Below are 26075 nucleotides of genomic sequence, written 5' to 3'. Positions count from 1 at the left end.
CGGAATCACTGGGCTGCTGTGAGTTTTCCGGGCTGTATGGCCATGTTCCAGAAGCATTCTCTTCTGGCTTTTTGCCCACATCTATGGAAGACATCCTCAGAGGTTGTGAGGTTTGTTGGAAACTAGGCAAGTGCACACTTGCCATAGATGTGGGTAAAATGCCAGGACAGAATGCTTCTGGAACATGGCCTTATAGCCCGGCAAACACATAGCAACCCAGTAAAACATCACATTTTGCAAATCAAAACGTGCACACTTTACATACTAAAAAACAGCACACCTAATTGCACATTACTTCACTTCAGTCAGAGCTGAAAGCCTGTTTAAACAGGAAAATCTTTGCCTTCTGGCAAAAAAAGAAGAGAGAGAAAATAAACTGAACCTCTCTTAGGAGGGAGTTCCAAAGTCTAGGCTCATCCATTGCGAAAGCTCTCTTTTGTGTCATCACCAGTTGAGCCTGGGAGGGTGGCAGAATAAAAAGAAAGTTCTCCACTCAATATCTTAAGACTAGGGCAGACTCATTAGGAGAAACAAGAGATTTCAGATACTCTGAGCCTAAAACGTATAAACCTAAACCAGAACGTCAAATTGTACTCATAAATAACTGGAAGTCAGTCAAACTGTTTTGCCACACACATATGCTACCTATGAACAGATTACACTTCCTCGGATGCACTGAGGCCTATGGCCCTATCTACACTGCCATATAATCCAGTTTCTGAATCCAGAGTATCTGCTTTGAACTGGACTCATATAACCCAGTTCAAACCAGATAATCTGGATTCAGAAACTGGATTATATGGCAGTATAGATCCAGCCTGAGTGATCGAAGGGATCCATTTGATTTCAACGTCATAGCGGCGTAACTACAGTAGAGTCTCGCTTATCTAACGTAAACGGGCTGGCAGAACGTTGGATAAGCGAATATGTTGGATAATAAGGAGAGATTAAGGAAAAGCCTATTAAACATTAAATTAGGTTATGATTTTACAAATTAAGCATCAAAACATCATGTTATACAACAAATTTGACAGAAAAAGTAGTTCAATACACAGTAATGCTATGTAGTAATTACTATATTTACGAATTTAGCACCAAAATATCACGATGTATTGAAAACATTGACTACAAAAATGCGTTGGATAATCCAGAACGTTGGATAAGCGAGTGCTGGATAAGTGAGACTCTATTGTATGTGTGCACACGCATGAGGTGTGAGGTTTGGATGTTGTGTGCCTTCATTGCAATGCTAGCTCAAATGCTAGCTTTCATTAATTTGTTTGCCAAGAATTGTTCAAAGAGTCTTTCTTTTTGCCTTCCTCTGAGGCTGAGAGAGTGTGACTTGCTCAAGGTCATCCAGTGAGTTCCCATGGCCAGGTTTGGTATCAAAGGTTATAGTCCAAAGCTCAAACCACTACCCCATGGTAACTCATGAGAACTGGATAGTGTAGTGCATTCCCAATTACCCATGATCCAGGAATTGGTACCAGATGGGTGTCTCTTGCATACAGTCCTTACTTTCTTTATTACTACTATTATTTAAAATATCTTGGTGGCTTCCTCTTCAACTTGGTGAGATATATTTGGGAATATTGGGCTTCTTCGTCTCACTAGGCACACAGACCTAAGGGGTGTCTTGTTGCCAGTACCCATAACTGTATATTCGAACTCGGTATCCATGCTTCAGGTTTCGCTATCCGCAGCTTGGTTCTCACTATCTGCAGCCATTTTAAATTGCTCTATTTCAGTGTGTCCCAAACATTTTGTTATTATACTTTATGTAGGTGAGTGTATCTTTTATAAGAGGCTGGTTTAATTTGAGTAAATTTTAGTAAAACTGAATGACTGTGTCGCGAAACGATGCAGATCTAAAAAGTGTGTCACCAACAAGAAATGTTTGGAAATCTCTGCTGTATGGGATTGATTGATGGAAGCTGCAGTGTGGGCTTGGAAACATTACAACGGCACCCAAATCTCCCAGGCAAGATGACCAGTTCATACTAAAATACAGTAGAATCTCGCTTATCCAACTTTCACTTCTCCAACATTCTGTATTATCTAACACAGTCTGCCTTTTAGTAGTCAATGTTTTGGAGCCTCCGGTGGCCTAGGGGATAAAAGCCTCGTGACTTGAAGGTTGGGTTGCTGACCTGAAAGCTGCCAGGTTTGAATCCCACCTGGATGAACCTGGATGAGCTCCCTCTATCAGCTCCAGCTCCATGCGAGGACATGAGAGAAGCCTCCCACAAGGATGGTAAAACATCAAAACATCCGGGCGTCCCCTGGGCAACGTCCTTGCAGACGGCTAATTCTCTCACTCCAGAAGCAATTCTGGTTGCTCCTGACACGAAAAAAAGTCAGTGTTTTGAATACATTGCAATGTTTTGGTGCTAAATTTGTAAGTACAGTCATTGCTACATGTTTGTTAATGTGCCAATCCCCAAACATGTAGAATTAAGAAAACAATTGATGTAATGAATGTACAATACGTTGATTCATATGTGCTTAGGTGATGTATATATTTAAGAAGACAAAATTACATTTAAAGAGGGGGAATTGTTAATGTGGGATTTGCGTATTGGTAGTGTTTAAATGAAATTTGTGTCTTGTCTGTATTGCATACTGATTGCATCATCCAGAGTGTAATATAGTCTGGAAAGAGTTAATTGCTGAGAAGCTGTGATGACCTTGATGTGTGGCTGGAGCTGGGGAGTGTCCAGACACAAGTGTGTGTATGCATTACTGATTGTGTTCAGTCCTGAGTGAAAGTCAAGTCCTGTGTTAGTCTGCAAGTCTGTTTGTCTTGATTATTACTGCTTACAGTAAAACTTTGTATATAGTTTTACCAGCGTCTCTGATGGCTCTTCGTTCTGCGTTCCACTGATTCCATCCAACTACTGCTGCGCTGTAATTACTCTGTGATGCAATTAGGCTGTGGCGCAGACTGGAGAGCAAGCCAGCTGCTACCAGCTGCAATGAATCACTCTGACGAGGAGGTCATGAGTTCGAGGCCCGCTCGGAGCCTATGTTTGTCTTGTCTTTGTTCTATGTTAAAAGGCATTGAATGTTTGCCTATATGTGTAATGTGATCCGCCCTGAGTCCCCTTCGGGATGAGAAGGGCGGAATATAAATGCTGTAAATAAATAAATAATTACTCTGACAATGTTACCCTGTATTGAACTGCTTTTTCTTTTGATTTGTTGTAAAACATGATATTTTGGTGCTTCATTTGTAAAATCATAATTTAATTTGACGTTTAATAGGCTTTCCCTTAATCCCTTCTTATTATCCAACATTTTCGCTTATCCAATGTTCTACCAGACCATTTATGTTGGATAAGCGAGACTCTACTGTACTGTATCTTTTGGTCTTAATAGATTCCCCCTTTTCTCCTTTCTTCCCTTCTTTCTGTCCCATTGTGCCTGCTTGCCTTTCCTGGGTGCTTAGATAGAAATCTTTGGCCATTCCCTCCTTGCTTTCTGCTTCCAGTTTTGGATCTCCCATTCCCTTCCCCCTTCCCTCATTTCCCTAAGAAAGCTGCAAGTCAGGAGCTGCAAATGCTGCTGCCTCCCACTGCCTTTCTCCCCTCTCTTCTTCTTGTCGCCTGGAGCAAACTTGCCTTTCCCCTCCTCCCTCCTGATCAGAAAAGGCAGGCAGCCAACTCTGTAAAGCGCCCAAGGCCTTTCAAGCCAAGCTCAGGAGGAGGAGCAGCCAAAGGATTGGCAAAGGTGCAAGAACAGGCCAGGCGAGCTGGAAGGGGAAAGGGAGAAGAAGAGAAATGCAACAGAACCACACAAGGAAGCGGAAAGAAAGTTGCTGCTAACTGCCGCCAAATCACCTTCGACTTATGGCACACTTATGAATGAGACCTCCATATCACCAAATCATGAAGCTCAGTTCTTACAGACTCGGTTGTGGCTTCTTTGATTGAATCTATCCATCTGGAATGCAATATTCCATTTTTCCTCCTGTCATCTACCAAACCAAGCATTATGTTGTTTTCTAGCAAATAGAGGGAGAAAACATGGAGGCAGTGACAGACTTTGTATTTTTAGACATAAAGATTACTGCAGATGCAGACTGCTGCCAAGAAATCAGAAGACGTGTTGTCGAAGGCTTTCATGGCCGGGATCACAGGGTTGTTGTATGTCTTTCAGGCTGTGTGGCCATGTTCCAGAAGTATTCTCTCCTGACGTTTCGCCCACATCTATGGCAGGCATTCTCAGAGGTTGTGAGGTATGGATAAACTAAGTAAGGAAAGGAAAGAATATATATCTGTGTAGAGTCCAGGGTGTGGCAAGAGTCTTACTTAGTTTATCCATACCTGACAACCTCTGAGGATGCATGCCATAGATGTGGGCGAAACATCAGGAGAGAATATTTCTGGAACATGGTCACACAGCCCGAAAGACATACAACAACCCTGAAATCAGAAGACGTTTACTTCTCCTGAGGAGAGCAATGATCAACCTCGATAAAATAGTGAAGAATAGAGACATCACACTGGCAACACAGTTAAAGCAATGGTATTCCCCGTAGTAATCTATGGATGTCATAGCTGAACCATAAGGAAGGTTGAGCAAAGGAAGAGAGACGCTTTTGAACTCTGGTGCTGGAGGGAAATCCTGAGGGTGCCTTGGACCACAAGAAGATCCAACCAGTCCATCCTCCAGGAAATAATGCCCGACTGCTCACTGGAGGAAAGGATACTAGAGGCAAAGTTGAAGTATTTTGGCCACATCATGAGAAGACAGGAAAGCTTAGAGAGGAGAATGATGCTGGGGAAAATGGAAGGAAAAAGGAAGAGAGGCTGACCAAAGGCAAGATGGATGGTATCCTTGAAGGGACTGGCTTGACCTTGAAGGAACTCGGTCGACAGGGAGCTCTGGTGTGGGCTGGTCCATGAGGTCACAAAGAGTCGGAAGCGACTGAACGGATAAACAACAACACAATGTTGTTTTCCACAGAGTCATGTCTTTTCATGATGTGGCCAAAGTACAACAGTTTCTGTTTAGTCATCTTGGTTTCTAGGGCTTGGTTTCTTCTAGGTCCCATTTATTTGTCTTTTTATGGCAGTTGCAGTGTAGACTCATATAATGCAGTTGAAAGCAGATAATCTGGATTCAGAAACTGGATTATATGGCAGTGTAGACCCAGTCTCTGACTTTTCTCCAGCATAATTTAACCGAGTTGCTTTTCTATCAACTTTCTTCACTACAGTTTATAATAATAATAATAATATGTTAATAATAATGTATTTATTACCTGCCACTCATTACGGCTTGAGGCAGGGCACAACATAGTTAAAGCACATATTAAAACATACACATATTAAAATAACACAAAGCAAAAGTTAAAATGGAACAAATACAAAATGCGATTTTAAATTTCATAGTTAAAACTGACTGGGCTTTCACAACCATACACAGAAATGGGAAATATAATAGCATGGACAATTGATAATTATATTATAATGTAATACAATATTATACTAATAATAATACAATATAATAATATTAATTATATATTATATATTACATGTAATATTACTAATAATATTGCAGTATAATGATATAGTACAATATACCGGTAGTAATTTAATGATTATATTATGCTATACCCCGGTGGCAAAGTGTGTTAAAGCACTGAGCTGCTGAACTTGCAGACCAAAAGGTCCCAGGTTCAAATCCCGGGAGCAGAGTGAGCGCCCGCTGTTAGCTCCAGCTTCTGCCAACCTAGCAGTTTGAAAACATGCCAATGTGAGCAGATCAATAGGTACCACTCCAGCGGGAAGGTAACGGCGCTCCATGCAGTCATGCCAGCCACATGACCATAGAGGTGTCTATGGACAACGCTGGCTCTTTGGCTTAGAAATGGAGATGAGCACCAACCCCCAGAGTCAGACTTGACTGGACTTAACGTCAGGGGAAACCTTTACCTTACTAATAATATATTGTATGTATATTTGATTTGTAAGCGGCTCTGAGTTCCCTTCGGGGTGAGAAGAGCGGGATAGAAATGTAGTAAATAAATAAATCCTAACTTTAGTATTCAATTTTATAGGATGGGCAAAAGTCACAAAGGTGTTTCAGTACATTTATAATACCATAGCATCATATACATTATATGTAGGAAATAATTTTACATTATTCATGAAACATCTATAAAGAAAAATAATTACACAATAGTTTTCAAAAAGTTATTAAAACATCAGACCCTTTTGTGACTTTTGGCCCACCCTGATTATGTTGATACCTGAGGATCTTGTCAAGTTCCTTCGTAGCTGCCTTTTCTAGTCTTACTGATTTCTTGACTGCAGTGTCCACTCTGAATAATATTTGGTAGACCACCTTGCTGAAAATGTCACAAACCTACCAACTGCCCTGATTTGACAGGAGCAGTCTTGTTGAGCCATCTTCTGTCCTTTAATGTTTTCAGCTGCGTTCAAAATGTGACTGAGGCCCTGCCATATAATCCAGATTATCAAATCAGATAATCGAGATCTGCTGGGGTATAAGTGTCTACGCTGCCATATATTCCTGTTCAAAGCAGATAATCTGGATTTTATATGGCAGAAGAGGCCTGAGACTCTTTTAAGAGAGAAAAAGTAGGATAATAATAATAGTAATAATAATAATAATAAGAAGAAGAAGAAGAAGAAGAAGAATTCCCCATCCATTTTCCTCCATGTTCCTCAGGGTGCATCTATACTGTAGAATTATTTCAGTTTGACACCACTTTAACTGCCATGGCTCAATGCTATGGAATCATGGGAGTTGTAGTTTTTAAAGGTCTTTAACCTTCTCTACCAAAGAAGGCTGGTGCCTCACCAAGCTACAAATCAGTGTATATCGTGGTAAACCCTATTGAAATTAGGACCTCCAGGACAAAAAAAAATAATCACAGAATTGTGCTCAAGGGCCTTGAAAATACATCAAGTGTAATGATATAGCTAAGACTGGGGATCAAATTCTAAAAAACAAAATTTATTTATGTTTCACATACATCTTATACACTTCCTGCCTGGGGGAATTTTTTTGTTGAGAGGCGTTAGCTGGCCTTGATTGCTTCCTGTCTGGAATTCCCCTGTTTTCTGAGTGTTGTTCTTTGTTTACTGTCATGATTTTTGAGTTCTTTAAATACTGGTATTTTGATCATTTTCATGGTTTCCTCTTTTCTGTTGAAATTGTCCATATGCTTATGGATTTCAGAGGCTTCTCTGTGTTTGGGTAATATTGTTTGTTTGTTGGATAATATTGTTTGGATCTTCCAACAAAGGATTCCTCCAGACAGGAAGCAGACAGGCTTTGTAGCTGCAAGGCTATTCAACACTAATCAAGCTGGCCAACTGCAACATTTAAACTTGCCCCAGACATACAAAAGTCCTTTCTCCCAGCCTGGACATTATTCCACAGATATATAAACCCCCCTGGTCTAGTTTCCATCAGACCTCACAATTATTTATTATATTATTATTATTATTATTATTAACTACATTTATATCCCACCCTTCTCGCTCCAAAAGGGACTCAGAGCAGCTTACAAATTATATGTACATACAATATATTATTAGTATGGCACAATATTAGCATTATATATTATTATATTGTACTATACCATTCTACTGTAATATTATTAGTAATATTACATGTAATATATTATTATTATTAATAATTATTATTAGTAGTTCTATATTGTATTACATTATAATATTATTATTATCCATACTATATGTATATACAATATATTATATTATTAGCATAGCACAATAGTATTATACTTTACTTTATTATATAGGGCCCCGCAAGTGATAACAACCTCTGAGGATGCCTGCCATAGATGTGGGCGAAACGCCAGGAGAGAATGCTTCTGGAACATGCGGAAAATTCACAGCAAGCCAATTTCCCAGAAGCTTTGGCAGGCATTTGAAACTTGGCTTTCCTGGCGCCAGCCACTTACGGCGAGGGGGGCGGAGCTAATGCAGCCACGCCAATAGGAAGCCGAGAGTGGACAATGAATGGCGGGAGGGGCTAGTAACCATAGCAACGCTGAGGGCACATTCGATCACAGAGCGAAAACCCCTCTTTTTCTTGCCCGCCAATGGGAAGCGAAGGTTCCGTCTCTTCTCCAATGGAAAGAGAGAGAAAGATTAGGGGCGGGGCCAAGGCGCCAACGTTCTCCTTTGTGGAGTGTGACAATGAGGTGGCGGGGAGGGAGGGGCGCGCGAGTGAGGGAAAGGGGGCGTGGCTTTTGCGGCCGTTGGCCCCGCCCCTTTCCCTCAGGCGCGGAGAGCGTTGAGGCAGGCGAACGGGCGAGCGGAGTGGATTCGTCCGGCCGGAAGGTAAGCCAAGCGGGACCGGGGGCGCGCAAGGGAGCGGAGGGGGCCATTCCGGCGTGATGCTCGGAAGCAAGGCCTTGGTGTGGCGGCAGCGAGGGAGGCCGCGGCGGAGCACTCTGAGGAAGAGGAGCCCGCCAAGGGTCATGGAGCCGCGGCTCCAAAATGGCGGCGGCGGAGGAGGAGGCCTCGGAATATAACACAGACGTACACTGAAGTCTCTCTTTCAAGAAGGAAATGGATCAAGAAAGAGCCAGGAGGTGCTTTGTCGTCTTTTAATCCACATTTTACAGGAGACCTGGCCCAACTTAGGCCCTCCAGGTATTTTGGACTCCCAACTCCCACCATTCCTAACCGCCTCAGGCCCTTTCCTTAAGCAGCTGAGGGGGAAAAGGAAAGGGCCTGAAGCTGTTAGGGATGGTGGGAGTTGGAGTCCAAAACACCTGGAGGGCCCAAGTTGGCCCAGGCCTGTTTTACAGTCTTCTATGTGTCATTATTCTTGTCTTGGGAACATCCTGTATATATAGTAAAATTGCATACAGTATATTGAAATATATATATATTTATTATACTAGATGTGTTTATGTACTGTATAATATAATAATCTATACAGGATGCCCCAAATTACAAAATATAGTATGACCATATGCCCCCAAAATTCACCATACATAGGAGAAATGGGAAATTGGAGCTAAATGTACCTAGAATTACAAAATATTCCTTTATGAAAGTGTATATACTGTATATTGAAAATATAATAATAATAATAATATGTACAGGGTGTCCCCAAAATCACAATAGATAGGAGAAATGGGATATTGTAACTAAATGTACCTTGAAGTACAAAATTATACACACACACACACACACACACACATATAAAACAATATATACAAGATGTCTCTAAAACTCGTCATAGATAGGATATATACTTATATTCATATTATAATACAGTAGAGTCTCACTTATCCAACATAAACGGGCCGGCAGAACGTTGGATAAGTGAATATGCTGGATAATAAGGAGGGATTAAGGAAAAACCTATTAAACATCAAATTAGGTTATGATTTTACAAATTAAGCATCACACCATCATGTTATAAAACAAATTTGACAGAAAAAGTAGTTCAATATGCAGTAATACTATGTAGTAATTACTGTATTTATGAATTTAGCACCAAAATATCAGGATGTATTGAAAACATTGACTACAAAAATGCGTTGGATAATCCAGAACGTTGGATAAGCGAGTGTTGGATAAGTGAGACTACTGTATATGTGTCTGTATTTGTACTATAGAAGTCACCATGGATATGATATATTTGTGTGTGTACTATGTGATATAATAATATATACAGGATATCCCCAAAATTATCATAAATATGAAAAATGTGAAATTGTAGCTAAATGTAGCTTTAATTACAAAATATTTGTTACAGAATTTTATATACATAGACAGGGTGTCCAAAAAGTTGTCATACATAGGAAAAATGGGAAATTGTAGCTAAATGTGCCTTTACTTACAAAATATTTATTATGAAATTTTACAATATATTTAAAAGTAGAAGTCTAAAATATATAGATATACATATATAAAATAAGTAAGGGTTTGTTATATTTTCCTATTTATGGAGACTTTTTGGGACACCCTTTAGCCTAATAAATAATATTAATAATGGATGGATGAATGCTATATAATATAATACAATAGAGTCTCACTTATCCAAGCCTCGCTTATCCAAGCCTCTGGATAATCCAAGCTATTTTTGTAGTCAATGTTTTCAATATATCGTGATATTTTGGTGCTAAATTCGTAAATACAGTAATTACAAAATAACATTACTGCGTATTGAACTACTTCTTCTCTCAAATTTGTTGTATAACATGAAGTTTTGGTGCTTAATTTGTAAAATCATAACCTAATTTGATGTTTAATAGGCTTTTCCTTAATCCCTCCTTATTATCCAAGATATTCGCTTATCCAAGCTTCTGCCGGCCAGTTTAGCTTGGATAAGTGAGACTCTATTGTAATATAGACATGATGTCCTCAAAAGTCATCAGACATAACAAAACTGGGATAGTGTAGCTAAGTGTACCTTTATTTACAAAGTATTCATTGCAAAACTATATATATTATATACACAAATATAAAAATAGTAAACATATAAAATATATGAGCTTTTGAATTTTTCCTATGATAGGGAGACTATTAGGACTCCCTATCTATATATATAAAAGAGTGATGGCATCACGGCAATTCACAAAACAACAAAAGTACAGGCCCCCCAACCTCAAAATTTGACAACACAACCCATCATCCACGCCTCAAGGTTGATACAACAAAAAGAAAAGAAAAATAAAGTCCTAATTAGAGGGAGAGCAATAATTTTTTTTATCCAATTGCTGCCAGTTTAGAGGGCTAATCTCTGCCCACTTGGTTGCCTAGCAACCAAGGGACAGCCAGGTTTCAGTTAGGGGACAGGCAGATTTAGGCCTCATTTAGACTTCTTCCACAGATTATCTAATTTGCACTGGATTATATGGCAGTGTAGACTCAAGGCCCTTCCACACAGCTATATAACCCATTTATAATCTTATATTATCTGCTTTGCACTGGATTATCTTGACTCCACACTGCCATATAATCCACTTCAGTGTGCATTTTATACAGCTGTGAAGAAGGGGCCTCATATAATCCAGTTCTAAGCAGATAATTTAAGATTATCAATATACAGCAGAGTCTCACTTATCCAACGTAAACAGGCCGGCAGGATAAGTGAATATGTTGGATAATAAGAAGGGATTCAGGAAAAGCCAATTAAACATCAAATTAGGTAATCGTTATACAAATTAAGCACCAAAACATCATATTATACAACAAATTTGACAGAAAAAGTAGTTCCATGCGCAGTAATGCTATGTAGTATTTACAGTAGAGTCTCACTTATCCAACACTCGCTTATCCAACGTTCTGGATTATCCAACGCATTTTTGTAGTCAATGCTTTCAATATATTGTGATATTTTGGTGCTAAATTCATAAATACAGTAATTACTATATAGCATTACTGTGTACTGAACTTCTTTTTCTGACAAATTTGTTGTCTAACATGATGTTTTGGTGCTTAATTTGTAAAATCATAACTTAATTTGATGTTTAATAGGGTTATCCTTAATTCCTCATTATCCAACATATTCGCTTATCCAACGTTCTGCCGGCCCGTTTATGTTGGATAAGTGAGACTCTACTGTACTGTATTTACAAATTTACCACTAAAATATCACAATGAATTTAAAACACTGACTACAAAAACATTGATTATGAAAAGGCAGACTGCGTTGGATAATCCAGAACATTGTATAAGCGAATGTTGGATAAGTGAGATTCTTCTTTAATATGAAATAATTACTGGGATAGAATAATGCAGAACAATATAATCTCTAAAACCAGGACAGTAAATAAACAGGGGAATTCCACACAGGAAACAATCGGGGCCAGCTTACACCTCCCAACAAAGTATTCCCATCATCAAAGTCTGGCAAATCCTGTTTTCTCAGGGCCACAGACAGTAGAAGCACATAAAATATCGCAAACAACAGCACTCTGAAAACAAGGGAATTCCAGACAGGAAACAATCAGGGCCAGCTAACACCTCCCAACAAAGTATTCCCATCATCAAAGTCTGGAAAATCCTCTGTTTTCTCAGGGCCACAGACAGTAGAAGCACATAAAATATCGCAAACAACACCACTCTGAAAACAAGGGAATTCCAGACAGGAAACAATCAGGGCCAGCTAACACCTCCCAACAAAAAATTCACTCAGGGAGGAAACAGCCAGGCTTTAAAGCTGCAAGGCCATTACATCCTAATCATTTTTCCTAATTGCAGCATTCATACTTGCCTCCAACAAACAAAAAAAACCAATCAGAAATATTGTATATTCACAACCTTTAGGAAATAATATCCCCTGATGGCGCAGCGTGTTAAAGCGCTGAGCTGCTGAACTTCTGGACCGAAAGGCCACAGGTTTGAATTGGGGGAGCGGAGAGAGCCCCCACTGTTAGCCCCAGCTTCTGCCAACCCAGAAGTTCGAAAACATGCAAATGTGAGTGCATCAATAGGTACTGCTCCGGCGGGAAGGTAACGCCGCTCCATGTAGTCATCCCACATGACCTTGGAGGAGTCTATGGACAACGCCGGCTCTTCGGCTTAGAAATGGAGATGAGCACCAACCTCCAGAGTCAGACACGACTGGACTTAATGTCTGGGGAAAACGTTGACCCTTGACCTTAACTACCACCAATTCCTCAATACTTTATTTCCCATACCACCATACTTCGCCACAGCAACGCGTGGCCGGGCACAGCTAGTAGTAATATATAATACACTAGCTGTGCCCGGCCACGCGTTGCTGTGGCGTTGTCTGGTGGTGTTGGTGAGAACTTGTTGAGGTAGTGGTGGTATTGAATGTCTGTTGTATGGTTGTCTTTATGTTTAGTATGCATTTGGTTATTTGTGTACTGTGAAAGTGGTGAGGATAGAGGGGGTCTATGTCCCTGTGTAGTATTGTATAAGGAGCCCTGGTGGCGAAGTGTGTTAAAGCACTGAGCCGGAGACCAAAGGTCCCTGGTTCAAACCCCGGGAGCGGCGTGAGCGGCTGCTGTTAGCTCCAGCTTCTGCCAACCTAACAGTTCAAAAACATGCAAATGTGAGTAGATTAATAGGTACCGCTCCGGCGGGAAAGTAAGGGCGCTCCATGCAGTCATGCCGGCCACATGACCTTAGAGGTGTCTACGGACAACGCCGGCTCTTCGGCTTAGAAATGGAGATGAGCACCAGGCCCCAGAGTCAGACATGACTGGACTTAACGTCAGGGGGAAACCTTTACCTTTACCTTTAGTATTGTATAGTATTTATACGTTGTCCATGTGTTGTGAAAGCTTGGGTTGTGTCCAGCTGCATAGTAGAAAGGGTTGGGCTGGATGGCCCCTAGGAGTCTCTCCAAACTCTTGGATTCTATGCTTCTATTATTATTATTATCATCTTCTTCATCATCATTATTATGTAGAGGCTGGATGGCCATCTGTCAGGAGCGCTTGGATTGTGTCCTCCTGCATGGTAGAAGGAAGTTGATCTGGATGACCCTTAGGGGTAACTCCAAACCTTAGGATTGTATGATGTTGTTATTATTATTATTATTATTAGTAGTAGTAGTAGTAGTATTAGTATTGAGAGGCTGGGTGGCCATCTGTTGGGAGTGCTTGGATTGTGTCCTCCATGGCAGAGTTGAGTTGGAGTGGATGGTCTTTAGGTGTGTCTCCTAACTGTCTGATGGCTATGATTCGATGTGTGTTATTATTGTGCAGATATTGGATGGCCATCTGTCAGGAGTGGTTGGATTGTGTCCTCCTGCATGATATAAGGAAGTTGAACTGGATGATCCTTAGGGGTATCTACTAACCTTAGGATTGTACGATATTCTTATTCTTATTGAGAGGCTGGGTGGCCATCTGTTGGGCGTGCTTGGATTGTGTCCTCCATGGCAGAATTGGGTTGTTCTGGATTACCACAGTAATTATTTCATATTACAGTAGAATCTCACTTATCCAACATTCGCTTATCCAAAGTTCTGGATTATCCAACACAGTCTGCCTTTTAGTAGTCAATGTTTTGTAGTCAGTGTTTTAAATTCATTGTGATATTTTGGTGCTAAATTTGTAAATACAGTAATTACAACATAGCATTACTGAGTATTGAACTACATTTTCTGTCAGATTTGTATAACATGATATTTGGTGCTTAATTTGTATAATCATTACCTAATTTGATGTTTAATAGGCTTTTTCTGAATCTCTTTTTATTATCCAACATATTCACTTATCCAACATTCTTCCGGCCTGTTTATGTTGGATACGCGAGACTCTACTGTATATTTATAATCTTATATCTGCTTAGAACTGGATTATATGAGGCCCCTTCTACACAGCTGTATAAAATGCACACTGAAGTGAATTATCTGGCAGTGTGGACTCAAGATAATCCAGTTCAAAGCAGATAATATGAGATTATAAATGGGTAATATAGCTGTGTGGAAGGGCCTTGAGTCTACACTGCCATTTAATCCAGTTAAAATTAGATAATCTATGGAAAATGCCTAAGTGAGGCCTAACTGTGCCTGTCCCGTGAGCTGAGTAGGTTGCTAGGAAACCAAGTGGGCGGAGCTTAGCACTCTAACTGGCAGCAATTGGATAAAAACAATTATTACTCTCTCTCTAATTAGGACTTTATTTTTCTTTTCTTTTTGTTGTATCAACCTAGTGCCGTGGATGATGGGTTGTGTTGTCAAATTTTGAGGTTGGGGGGCCTGTACTTTTGTTGTTTTGTCCACTGCCCTGATGCCATTACTCTTTTATATATATAGATAATAAATATGAATGAATTATAATCCTGGCCACCTCATTTTTTTTAGTCTTCTAATGATTGATTGGCACAATGTACACTTTACCCCACAACCCCAATTTTGGCCCTTCTATGTATATTATTTTTCAACAAGATTTGGGAATAAAGTGTGTATGCTATGCCTTTTTCATTTCTTCCCGCCCTTCTAACAAGCAAAGACTAACCAAGTGAACAAGTGTGAATACAATTACTTGTTTTATATTTTTGCATTAAATATTTTATTTTTAAATGTACATATTTTACAGAAAGAACAGCAACAAAGAGAAGTTATACAGATAGACAGACAGACACAAAGATTTACTATTGTGCAGTGCCTCAAGCCTGAGGAAATGAAAATGTATTGCCCTGACAAATGTTAGACCTATTTCTGGGTATATTTGACATGCTGGTTCAAAAAAAATGGCACAGGTTTACCTCTATCGTTTCTAGTTTTTGAGATACAGAACATATGCCATCTACCAGTTTTCAAAATGCTTGAGACCAAAAGTGTTATTTTGTGATTTTTGCTTTCCAATTATATCATGCATGTATTTGCATATCTGCACATAATCTTTAAGATGGACCCAAGTCAAAAGAGGAAATGTATGTTTTTCACATACACCATATACACAAAGTCTGAATGTAATATTTTGAATAATTTTGTGCATGAAACAAAGTTTGTGCTCGTTGAATTATCAGAAAGCAAAGGTGTCTCCTGCTTTTTGGATTTTGGAGCATTTGGAAATTGCTCAATCTGTACCTGTATTTGCATATACATACATACTGTAATGAGATTTCTTGGACAAGGGCAACAAGTCTACACACGATTTTAAAATATATTTTTCATACACCTTATGTGCATAGCCTGAAAATAGTTTTGAAGCATCAGAAGGCCAAGGTGGCGTTATCTCAGCTGCCCATTTGAAAAATTTTGTAGTACTTCTAAGGGTATATCTATACTGTTGAATGAATGTAGCTTGATCCCATTTTAACTGCCATGGCTCAATGCTATGACATCCTGGAAGTTTCCGTTTTACAAGGTCTTTAGCCTTCTCTGCCAAATAGTGCTAGTGCTTCACCAAACTATAAGTTCAGTTCCATAGGGATGCTCAACCTCTCTGTCAGCTACCACAGCAACAACCTTGAAATATCTATTCTCTACCCTTAATGGACAATGGATCAAACATTCAAGGAAAAATATTGGGCTGTTGTGTGGTTTTGTCAGATTTACTTCAGGAGTCATGATATTAATGATGGGGTGTACTCAAGGAGGTGGATGAGGTGCTATTCTTTACCTTGCACTTGTTTCTTCAAGAGACACCCCTCTTTTCACAATAAAGATGTTAAAGACTCCGATAAAGATACTGGCTTATCTCCTCAATATACATGAAATAATAATTCCCATCTGTAATTTTGAGTGTTTCTCCCCACACCTTTCAAGATGCAACTTTTCAGGTTTACTATTCCTGCTTACCTCCTGCACCTATTCTCTCATCATTAGTTTTGCATTGTAGCCCTTTAACAACACATCTTCAAGGGCTTTTTCCTCCCAACTTTTCAGTTTATCACTACTATAGTCAAATTTTCAAATGTTTCTCATAATTAGACTTGTGTTTTCTCTAAAATACTTTTTCATCTGAGTTTTGCATCCATTTGTAACCCTTTCTCCATATTTGCCTTCTTCCTTGAGCTCTTTCTGTAACATTGTATATTATCTGAGCTCCTCATTATTTATAGGCATTATTATTGCACTGCCTTGTCTACTTTGCAGAAATAATTTACAGCACAATCCTAACCCTGTTTATTTAGAAGTCATTCCTGTAAATTCAAAGTGATTTGTTTCCTACTAAGTGGAAGATTAGAGGTTTATTTTCTTTCAGTTGTCTGAAGTGACAGCCTTTAATGATCTATCTCCCCATTACTTCAATTAATAATGATCTGTCTTTCTATAGCTCATTTCACTAGCTTTGAGTACTTCACAATGTTTCAGTAGCCTGGCATGAAGGGTCCACATCTACCCTGCTTTTTTAGAACTGGAAAAGATTGGATAGGTCCCTTCAAATTTTGAAAATAAACTGTGTTAGGATTTAATAAGATTCTGCCCAGGATTGTTCTAAAAAAAAAAATCACAACTGCTGTGGGTGTAGTTTTGGAGGGTTTTTTCATAGTGCTACTTGACCTCCCCACCACTGCAACAGTCCTCGAGTTACAAACATCTTCAGTTACAAATTACTCATAGTTAAGTACGGGGGGTGAGACAACAGGCAGTGAGAGAAATCTACCCATCAGAAGAGAAATTCACCCCGGGAAGAGTTATCATGGAAAAAAGGTGTCTCCACTGAAGCTTTATAACCAATCCTTATTTCCACAACAAGCCAATTTCCACAACAAGCCAATTATCACAGGGACACAAAATGAGGTGAAATCTTCTGAACAGGGACAGGAACAGCAAAATAAATAACACAGGGGTATTAACCCTCCCTATGCTATTCAAAGCTCAGATATTTCTGGCTGAAGTTATATTTTCAAAATGTACCAGTTCCAGCTTACATACAAATTCAGCTTAAGGACAAACCTACAGAACCTATCGTGTTCATAACTTAGGGACTGCCTGTAGCTGAAATTATTATGGAAGTACATTTTACACAAGAAATCTATCCCAGGGCCCTTCTGCAAAATTCTGCATGAAACTGTCATTTAATGCCCGGAACAACCCTACTTTCTCACTGCATTTCTCACATGCTTCCTACTACTGTTTCCTCTGGAACAGCCATGAGGAAAACAGAAGATGCTTTTGTATTATCAAGATGAACCATCGTTTAGCACAGGCATGGGCAAACTTTGGCACTCCCAAGTGTTTTGGACTTTAACTTTCACAATCCCTAACAGCCTCCTGGCTGTTAGAAACTGGGGGAGCCAAAGTCCAAAACACCTGGAGGGCCAAAGTTTGCCCATGTCTGGTTTAGCATATAAATCCTAGTTGTGGTTATTGTTAAGTTTGGTAATGAAGGGAAACCAAATTCAGAAATCAGGATTTGACCTTGCTTTGTTTTTACAAATCACAGCAAAGATTAACTAGAGTTTGAGTTTGGCAATTCATCAAAAGTAGAAGCAAAGACATCTAGAATCCTCACAGACATGTATTAGGGAAATGGGGGCAGGGAGGCTAGGGTTTATTTGTTTGTTTGTTTTTTTAAACTGACTTAATGTTAGATCCAAAGTAACCCATAGTATCTGAGGGTACATTAATACTACGCTGTAGTACTTATGCAGTTTGACACATTTTCGTTGCCATGACAATAAAATTCTGTAATTTGTAATTTGTTGAGGCTCCAGCACTCTTTGGCATAGAAGATTGCCGTACTTTAACTCCCAAGATTCCATATCATTGAGCCAGTTAATATGGTGTCAGGCTGCATTCATTCTACAATGTAGATTCACCCTTAGTGTGGTTCTTTATACATATCTAATCCCTTTCTAAAGTAATCTTAATAGGTTTTTTATTGTTACATTTGTAGTGGGGAATTCCATAGGTTAAATGTTTAGTGAAAGCAGTACTTTCTTTTCTGCTGCCCATCAATTTCACTGGTTATGTTGGAATGAGTAAGTTATTTTCGCTTTCACCTCACCACATAGGGTGTAATATTTAAGCCCAAATAGGTTTTCATGGACAAGCAGGGGTTTGAACCCTTCTCTCTAAAGATGTCCAAACCACCACACTGGCTCATAAAAGTTTTGACTAGAGCAGTGTCTTGGCATCCGGTTGTCCTCATACCTAGAAAATGGATGTTAACAGTCCTATGAAGGACTTGTACTCAACTCCTCTCACACTCCTACAGATTTTCTCTTCTGTTTGGGTCAACTCTTACCACATCATCATAGTAAGTGTGATATCTTCATGTCCTGCATAATCTAGTAATTCCTTAGTCACATGCATACTTTTCCAGTTTTGTGATCTTATCTCTCCCACAAGCTGGAAGTGCCTTTATCGGTTTTTTGCACATTTTCCCCAGTTTTTATCACAGCTATATGATTTTGACTAACATTTTCCCATATTGTCAGTTTTTTCCATGAGAGCAGTGGTTCTCAACCTGTGGGTCCCCAGGTGTTTTGGCCTACAACTCCCGAGAAATCCCAGCCAGTTTACCAGCTGTTAGAATTTCTGGAAGTTGAAGGCCAAAATATCTGGGGACCCACTGCATTAGAGTCCATAAAGCTTTGCATACACCTACCCACCACACTGATTTATTTTATTTTTTAAAAAAAAATCAATCTCAACAGACTGAAGTTTGAGTATCATCCAATTAAATTGACTAAAAGCAAAATCAAGATAAGGAAAAAGTATTTAACACAAGGTCTGACCTGAGGAATTCTCTGGCATATATATATGGGGAAATTCACTTGCTTAGGTGGCTATAATGAGGAATTAATGAAAGCTAGGTAACAACTATTAACCACTAAGGATAAATTGAGCTTCCGTGTTTAAAGGCTGATTTTAACTTGTACATTAGAGTAATTTCAAATTCCTTTTATGATCAATTTTTTCAAGTGGCAATAGATACTATTTACTTTAAAATGTAGTCATGGTGTAATTTGGTGCCTGTCTGCTGTTGTACAAGTCCAAATGTGAGTGATTGATGGCTATCAGATAAATAGATGAAGTAAAGTTGCCTTTTTGCATTTAATCTAGATAAATCCCTTGTGTAGTTTTATTTATAAAAAGTTCAGGTGATCTGTCTCTGAAGTCTGTGGTGACTTACATATAAATATATTGTACCCATATTAACTCCTACTATTACCTTGTAAAAAAATAATAATAGAAATGTCAATTTCCAATTGCTCTAATATTTATTGGAAACATTGGTTTTCTTGTATCTAAGTGAGCTGTAAATCAGGAACTTCCTGGTTGGTATCATATCTCTATGTAGTGAACACACAAGCCACTCAGCTCTTCCCTTCCCTCTTCCCCAGAAAATACATCTGAATCATAGGCATACTATTAATCCAGTTTGCACAGTAGCTGACATAGTAAGAGTCATTGCTGATGGAAACTACCTCCATCTCATTAGTGAGCTTTCCTGCACGATTCAATCTCCACACAGCATAGACCTTTTAATTCTCTACATAGTATTTCCACTGGGAGAAGGAGTAGGGAAGTCCCCTTCTGCCAATCAAATTACACATTGTGACATTTGAATCAAATACAGTGCCTACAAATTCCTGCCAATATCAAATGTACGCATTGCTAAAGTCAGTGGGTAAACGTGATTTTTTAAAGCCAATGATATATAGTTTTCCTGAGGCCTCACTGTTGTTAATTTTATATTGTAAAAAAGTGAGAGCATAAAGGAACAGAAAATGTGTTTTCAAAATAATATATTTCTATTACATGTGAAAGCAATATTTTTAAATTGTTGAAAACCTGTTCATTTTTTGTCTTCTGTTCTCAGGTAGGTTGTGCTGGAACACCTGCTGTATGGAATCTTGTTCTGTAATATGGGGGAAGACGAAGGACTGCATCAAACACAATTATTGGTAAGTAACCTTCATCTGATGAGATAAAAAGTGTTTAGTAAGCATCACTGAGGCTTGCCACTAGTTACGATAGGGCTAAACAAGTGCAGATGGGCAGGGTGCAACTTCCTTGTCCTTGTAGACTTTAGGGCACCGGAATGGACAGAAATATATTTTTTGCCCCTCATAGCAGTTGTAGGACATTTTTACTATATTTTGGGATCCACTTAAGCCATTTTAGACTCAGGGCAGGTCTAAAATGTGATCAAGACATATTTTCACAAAACCTTTGTAGTGCTTTGAGAACCTAGCTCTCCCAGCTTGGGGGTGAATATGAGATCCTATTTGTAACAAAGCTAAATATATCTTTACTTATGAAGAAAGTGCTTTATCCTGATAATACTATTATTTTTATTTATGTATTTGTTTATTTTTATGCTGCTTTTCTCCCACAAGTGGGACTCAAAGCGGCGATGTGATACCACAATATTTGCATTTTTCGATACGAACATTCCTTTTTTGTCGCGGTATAGTAGAAATAACAATTGTAAGAAAACCAGCTTCCAGCATAGTCTTCAATCCCTGCACTCACACCTTACTTGATTTCTCTTTTGAGAACTGAAACACAAACTAAGTTTTCTAAGCTCTTCGTTGCTAATAGAGACTGACATAGTCATCTCTAATGGAGCTGAACAAACTAAAGTTCAGTTCAGGCAAGACAGAGCTATTGAAACCGAATGGCATTGTTCATGTAAGAATTGGATGAGTTCCCCATTCTAAAAAGACTCATGCTTTGAAAAAAGGTTTGAAGCCTGAAGATACTCTTTGATTCATCTCTGCATATAGTGATTGAAGTGACACTTGGCCAGAACTGCCTTTTGCCAGGTTAATACCAACTACAACTGAAGGGGTTGATTCTTGCCTGCAATACTCTAAATCAGTGGTTCTCAACCTGTGGGTCTCTAGATGTTTTGACCTTCAATTCCCAGAAATCCTAACAGCTGTTAAACTGGCTAGGATTTCTGGGAGTTGTAGACCAAACACCTGGGGACCCACAGGTTGAGAACCATGGCTCTAAATGGCTCATAGAGCACTTTGTTCCCTCCTCCTAGAGCCAATAAGAGATGCTATCATATGTGATCCCATTTTGATGGCCATGCTACTTTTCGGCAGCTTTTTATAAGGGACAGAACATTATTCAACATGGCATTCATTCTCTAAAACTCTTCCCATAAGAGACTTCTTGGGGTTTCCTGTGGCTTTAGACAGCTATTGAAGATTCTTTTTGTTATTTCAGATTACAGGTATTGTGATCTGGCATGCCGATTCTTTTCAGGGATCCATGAAATCTCAGAGTAATCAAAACTGTTTTTACTGTTCAACAGGAATGTAGTAGAGATGCATTTGAACATATTCTTCCCATCACTCCCAAGTATTGCTCCAGATTTTTCTCCTTTCTTGCAGCAGCTCCCTTTACCGTACTAATTTCTCTATTAATATCCACTAGAAAGCAAAAAGGATTTAGAATCTCCCATTTAGTAATTTAATTCACAAAATAAACCATGCTGATTTTGTTCTTTTAAAAAAAATCTCCAGTTGGACTCAAATGCCATAGAAACTTGGAGGCATGTGGAAGGAATAGAGACCCATGGTGTGAGATTACAAAGGTTCTGCTTTGAGCTCCAGGAAGAGCACACTGAAAGGGGACCAACAGAAACTGCAGCCTTGCTCATGAGAGAGGAGAGGAAAGAAAGTGAAAATGGTACTGACACCAGTCAGATCTGCAGTATTCTCAGAAAATAAAAGGCAAGAAACTCTTACAGGTGTCACTGAAACCTTGGGAACAGAATCTCAAAAATCTCCAAACATCCTTGTTTACCAAGATCAAAGGCTGTTTTAGTTTTGATCTATTGGGTAATGAATTTGTTAGAATATTATTTCTTTTGTAATCCAGGAGGAACAAAAAAAGAAATCAGACTATTTTTGTTTCCCCATAATGCAGAGATGATCCTGATTGGTGCCATAATGTCTGAAGGCACTTTGTAGTTAAATAATTCAGAACAGTGATTCACTGGTCCCAGGGCAATTGCCATGGAACAAAATGGATATGCAAGAACTTTCCCATTAAGGTAGTAGCTATTATGTATTGATCTAATCCTAGGTTTTATCAAACATAGCATTTGTCAGGAGGCTGAACCATTATTATTATTATTATTATTGCATTTACAAAATTACTACATTTGTGAAGTTGGTTTGTTTGTATTTCTGGAGGCTGTATTTCTTAATTGTGGTTACAATTCCACTTCTAGGGCAAATTCTCAGAAGAATCACAACACTTAGTTAAGTAATCAAGCTGTTTTTATTTAAAATGCAGGCTCTAAGAAGAAGACAGTTCATTAATTTGTTATCTAATGGTATCTTGCTCTGTTTTCAACAGGACACAATGTTTGTACGTGGACTAAAAAGGAAGTGCATTGATGGAGAAGAAGATATCGAAGGAACATTAGCTGGCTTCAAAGCTATTCCTTCATATAACCTTCAGCGCCAGTCACTGCTAGACATGTCTTTGGTCAAACTTCAGCTGTGCCATATGCTTGTTGAACCTAATTTATACCGCTCGGTACTTATAGCCAATACAGTACGACAGATCCAAGAAGAAATGACCCAGGATGGAACTTGGCAGATGATAAATGCACAGAATTCAGGGCCATCCTCTCTGGACCGTTTAGTTTCAACAGATATTCTCTGCCGTTCCTCAAAGGAGCAGGCTGAAGAGAAGTTTATTCAAGGTTATAATGGCTTCTCAAAAGACTTTGAGGACACACAAACACAAGAGGGTGAAGAAATTTTAAGACCTCCACTACAAGCTCCCAGAAACCTGCCTACTAACATGTGGGAAATGGAGAGCCCTCCAGAAAATAGAGGAAATTTTCATAAATCTTTAGATCAAATCTTTGAAACCTTAGAAACAAAAACTCCTGACTCGGTTGAAGACCTTTTTTCAGAGGTTGACAGTTCATATTATAATCTTGACACAGTATTAACAGGAATGATGGGCAGTACAAAAATGGGACATTGTGATGTACTTGAAACATTTCCTCAAGCAGCAGCAAATCCTAATTCTAATTGTAAATCTGACCTTAATGAGCTTGATCATTTTGTGGAGATTCTTGTTGAATCTTGAGGGAAAGGGTGAAGGAGATATCCTTTTGAAAAAGCCAGTTCTGAAGTAGTAAAAATTCCAAATAGTTTGTTCACTCAAAGCTGCAAATAATCTTCCAAAAAAAAACCCCAAACCCACTTCTATTGCAAGATTTTGTTACTTTGTATAAAATTGATATGCAATTACATATTTTCAGTAGCCACAATTCCAATGGGTATTCTACACAAGCCTATGAGCTGGCATGAACCCAGTAGGTCTTCCAGATTTTTTTAGCATGAAACACCACCACCTTCCCTCAGTGCCATATCACAAACTGCTTTGGAAAGTCCCTGGTGTTTCAACAGATGCTTAAAAGATCCATGGGTGCGTAGGTTTGATCCCACACTTTGCATTTTGCCCATAGATCTTCCCCTTTGATCCCAACAATTAAATTATATTGATTTCCTAACCCTTTCTAACATTAAGGGATCTAAACTGCTATAGTAAGATTCCTCCCTTTGACCATTAAATATCTCCCTGCAAGCTACTAGTCTCTTGTCCTTAATGTACAGAGAGTGGCTTTAATGTCCTCATCCTAGATCAACATAGATACTGTCTAGGCTGAAAACCTTTCAGCAACCTTTTACATTTTTCCCTTGCTCAATTGACTGCAGTGAGACTATCTTAGAAGTAATTGGTTTGAGGACCAAAGACTTGAGTTTTCCTCTGTCCTTAATTCCAAGCAAATACTTAACTGACAACATTCTCTACAATTAATTTACCAGACATGCTGTTGAAGAGCCATAAAGCAGTGGTTCCCAATATCCTAGCTAGCTTTTTCTGTCACTTGCTTTCATTTTTTTTAAAAAAAAAAGAATAGTTATAGTTTTTTAAAAGAAGTCTTTATCAGTGTTCAAAATCTTTTGGCTATTTTCTGAAGATATATTTTTGCTACAAATCTTCTGCTGGCTGCTTATTTACTATCCTGAAATATTTGCAGTTGTATTTTTTAATTATTTTGAAAAGGAGATTTTTTTTTTTACACCATGGGCCTCTATTAATGTAGCTCAGTAAAAATGTGTGAATACATAACATTGAGGTAGGAGCAGCCATCAGCATTCATTCTTGGAGCACTGTGTTAAGGATCAGGTTACTCTTACTAATGTGAACATTGGAAGAGAAGCTCTTGATGTGTTTACTCTTTGGTTCAAGCCATGTTTTTGTTATCGTCAGGCATAAATTACACTCATTTTATTTATAAATATTTATATGTACATTTGAATGATTTGGCTGAAGTCTGCCGTCCTTCTTAATGTTGTGTTTGAAGGGGATAAAACCCCTATTTTGCACTAATTATTACTAAACTGTTACAGAGGCCTTCAAGAGTATTCTTCAGATTTGGGTTGCTCCGGTCACGCCAAGGGGTGTGTGTCTGTTTGGCTGAGTTGTTATTAACAACAGGTTATCGTCAAGAAACCAACACACTTGTTTAAGTGTGTGTAAATTATCAGAACTCCAATAAGCGGTTTCTGGCAAGAAGGTGCATTATATGTGGTTGCAGATGCATTAAATTGCCTCCTTTGTTTGCCTTGATGGGTGTGATAAACATAACTGCATGGTAGGGGAAGGGGGTAAGAGAAGTGAGTACATTGGTGCTTTTCTTAAAAGTTAATGTGCTTGCTTCTCTGTTAAGGAGAATTCCTGCCCTTTGATGAGCAATTTCAGCTGCTTTCTATCAGTTTACTTTGTGCAACATTAGAAATACGGTTTCTAAAAATGCCTTCTGATTTTGGGTACAGTACTAAAATACAAGTCTTGAAACATTGGGCATCTTGTCTTCCAACAGAAGGTCATAGATGCTGCAAGTGTATCTTTGTGCATTATGAATTGCCATGGCCCCTGGCACCAATTAATGTGCCAGATCACACACAACCAGAGCAACTCGGAGCATAAAGATCCTTGTTTTGTGCATGTACAGCTGAGTGTCTTTGTGTTAGTTTAGGTTGAAACCTGGAATCACTTTGCACAACTAGCCTCTCCTGTCGTAAATGGGGCTACTTGTGAGGAAGTGGCTTCCATGATTGAAGCCGTAAAAACAAGTGTTTTTTGAAGCAGCTGATTCGAAAATGGCATTGTATGTTTTCCAGTCTTGGCAGGTAGATGCCAACTTCTGTTAATTTGGTTTTATGCCAGACCATGCAGTTTGTAAAGGGATCTTTCTAATGCATTTGAAAGTGATTAATGTCTTTTTATATTAAAGTTGAATATGAAATTACCGCTTTTCTCATAGTAGATTATTTTTTTTCAGTCTAGACAGACTTTATGCTGGTTGCTAGCTTACATTGAAAGAACTGGACCCATGAACGGTCTTATGTAAGTACTAGTTCAACACACAATCATCCTGACATCAGAGCCCAGGTTGGCTAATACAGGGAGATATGGTCTGCCATATAGGGCTTTGTAGGTCATGAATTGTGCCAGTTCGTTGTGAAACAGACTAGCAGCCAGTGAAGCTGCTGCAACAGGGAGGTTGTCCACAACCTGGTCACAGCTCTTTGGGCCAGCTGAAATTTCTGAACACTTCAAAGGCTAGCATATGTAGTGTGTATTTCTGTAATCCAAAGGAGGTATAACTAAGGCATGTA

General features: G+C 38.9%; 1 protein-coding gene and 1 non-coding gene across 4 annotated transcripts; both read left to right on the top strand.

Moving 5' to 3' along the window:
* The first annotated feature begins 8195 nt into the window (after positions 1-8195).
* On the top strand, positions 8196-25705 carry LOC134295587 (cell division cycle-associated protein 4-like). Of its 3 annotated transcripts, none has more exons than XM_062968559.1 (3): positions 8196-8342; positions 20225-20309; positions 22726-25705. In XM_062968559.1, the coding sequence occupies exons 2-3, from the start codon at positions 20271-20273 to the stop codon at positions 23470-23472; spliced, it is 786 nt and encodes a 261-aa protein (XP_062824629.1). In that variant the 5' UTR covers positions 8196-8342; positions 20225-20270; the 3' UTR covers positions 23473-25705. The 3 variants fall into 3 exon arrangements, with proteins under 3 accessions (XP_062824629.1, XP_062824630.1, XP_062824631.1); XM_062968560.1 differs by lacking the exon at positions 8196-8342 and adding an exon at positions 8378-8596; XM_062968561.1 differs by lacking the exon at positions 8196-8342 and adding an exon at positions 21885-22094.
* Positions 25436-25516, top strand: mir5462 (microRNA mir-5462). The gene has a single exon (NR_130066.1). It is a non-coding gene; the product is annotated as a microRNA mir-5462 (primary transcript).
* Positions 25706-26075: the final 370 nt, after the last annotated feature.

The sequence above is a fragment of the Anolis carolinensis genome, chromosome 1 (genome assembly GCF_035594765.1).
Source record: "Anolis carolinensis isolate JA03-04 chromosome 1, rAnoCar3.1.pri, whole genome shotgun sequence".
NCBI lineage: Eukaryota > Metazoa > Chordata > Lepidosauria > Squamata > Dactyloidae > Anolis > Anolis carolinensis.
This window is presented reverse-complemented; position numbering and strand designations above follow the sequence as displayed.

Coding starts and splice junctions, on each gene's coding strand:
- LOC134295587 (XM_062968559.1), top strand. CDS start 20,271: ATGGGGGAAGACGAAGGACTGCATCAAACACAATTATTG. Junction 20,310..22,725: donor TGCATCAAACACAATTATTG/GTAAGTAACCTT, acceptor TGTTTTCAACAG/GACACAATGTTTGTACGTGG.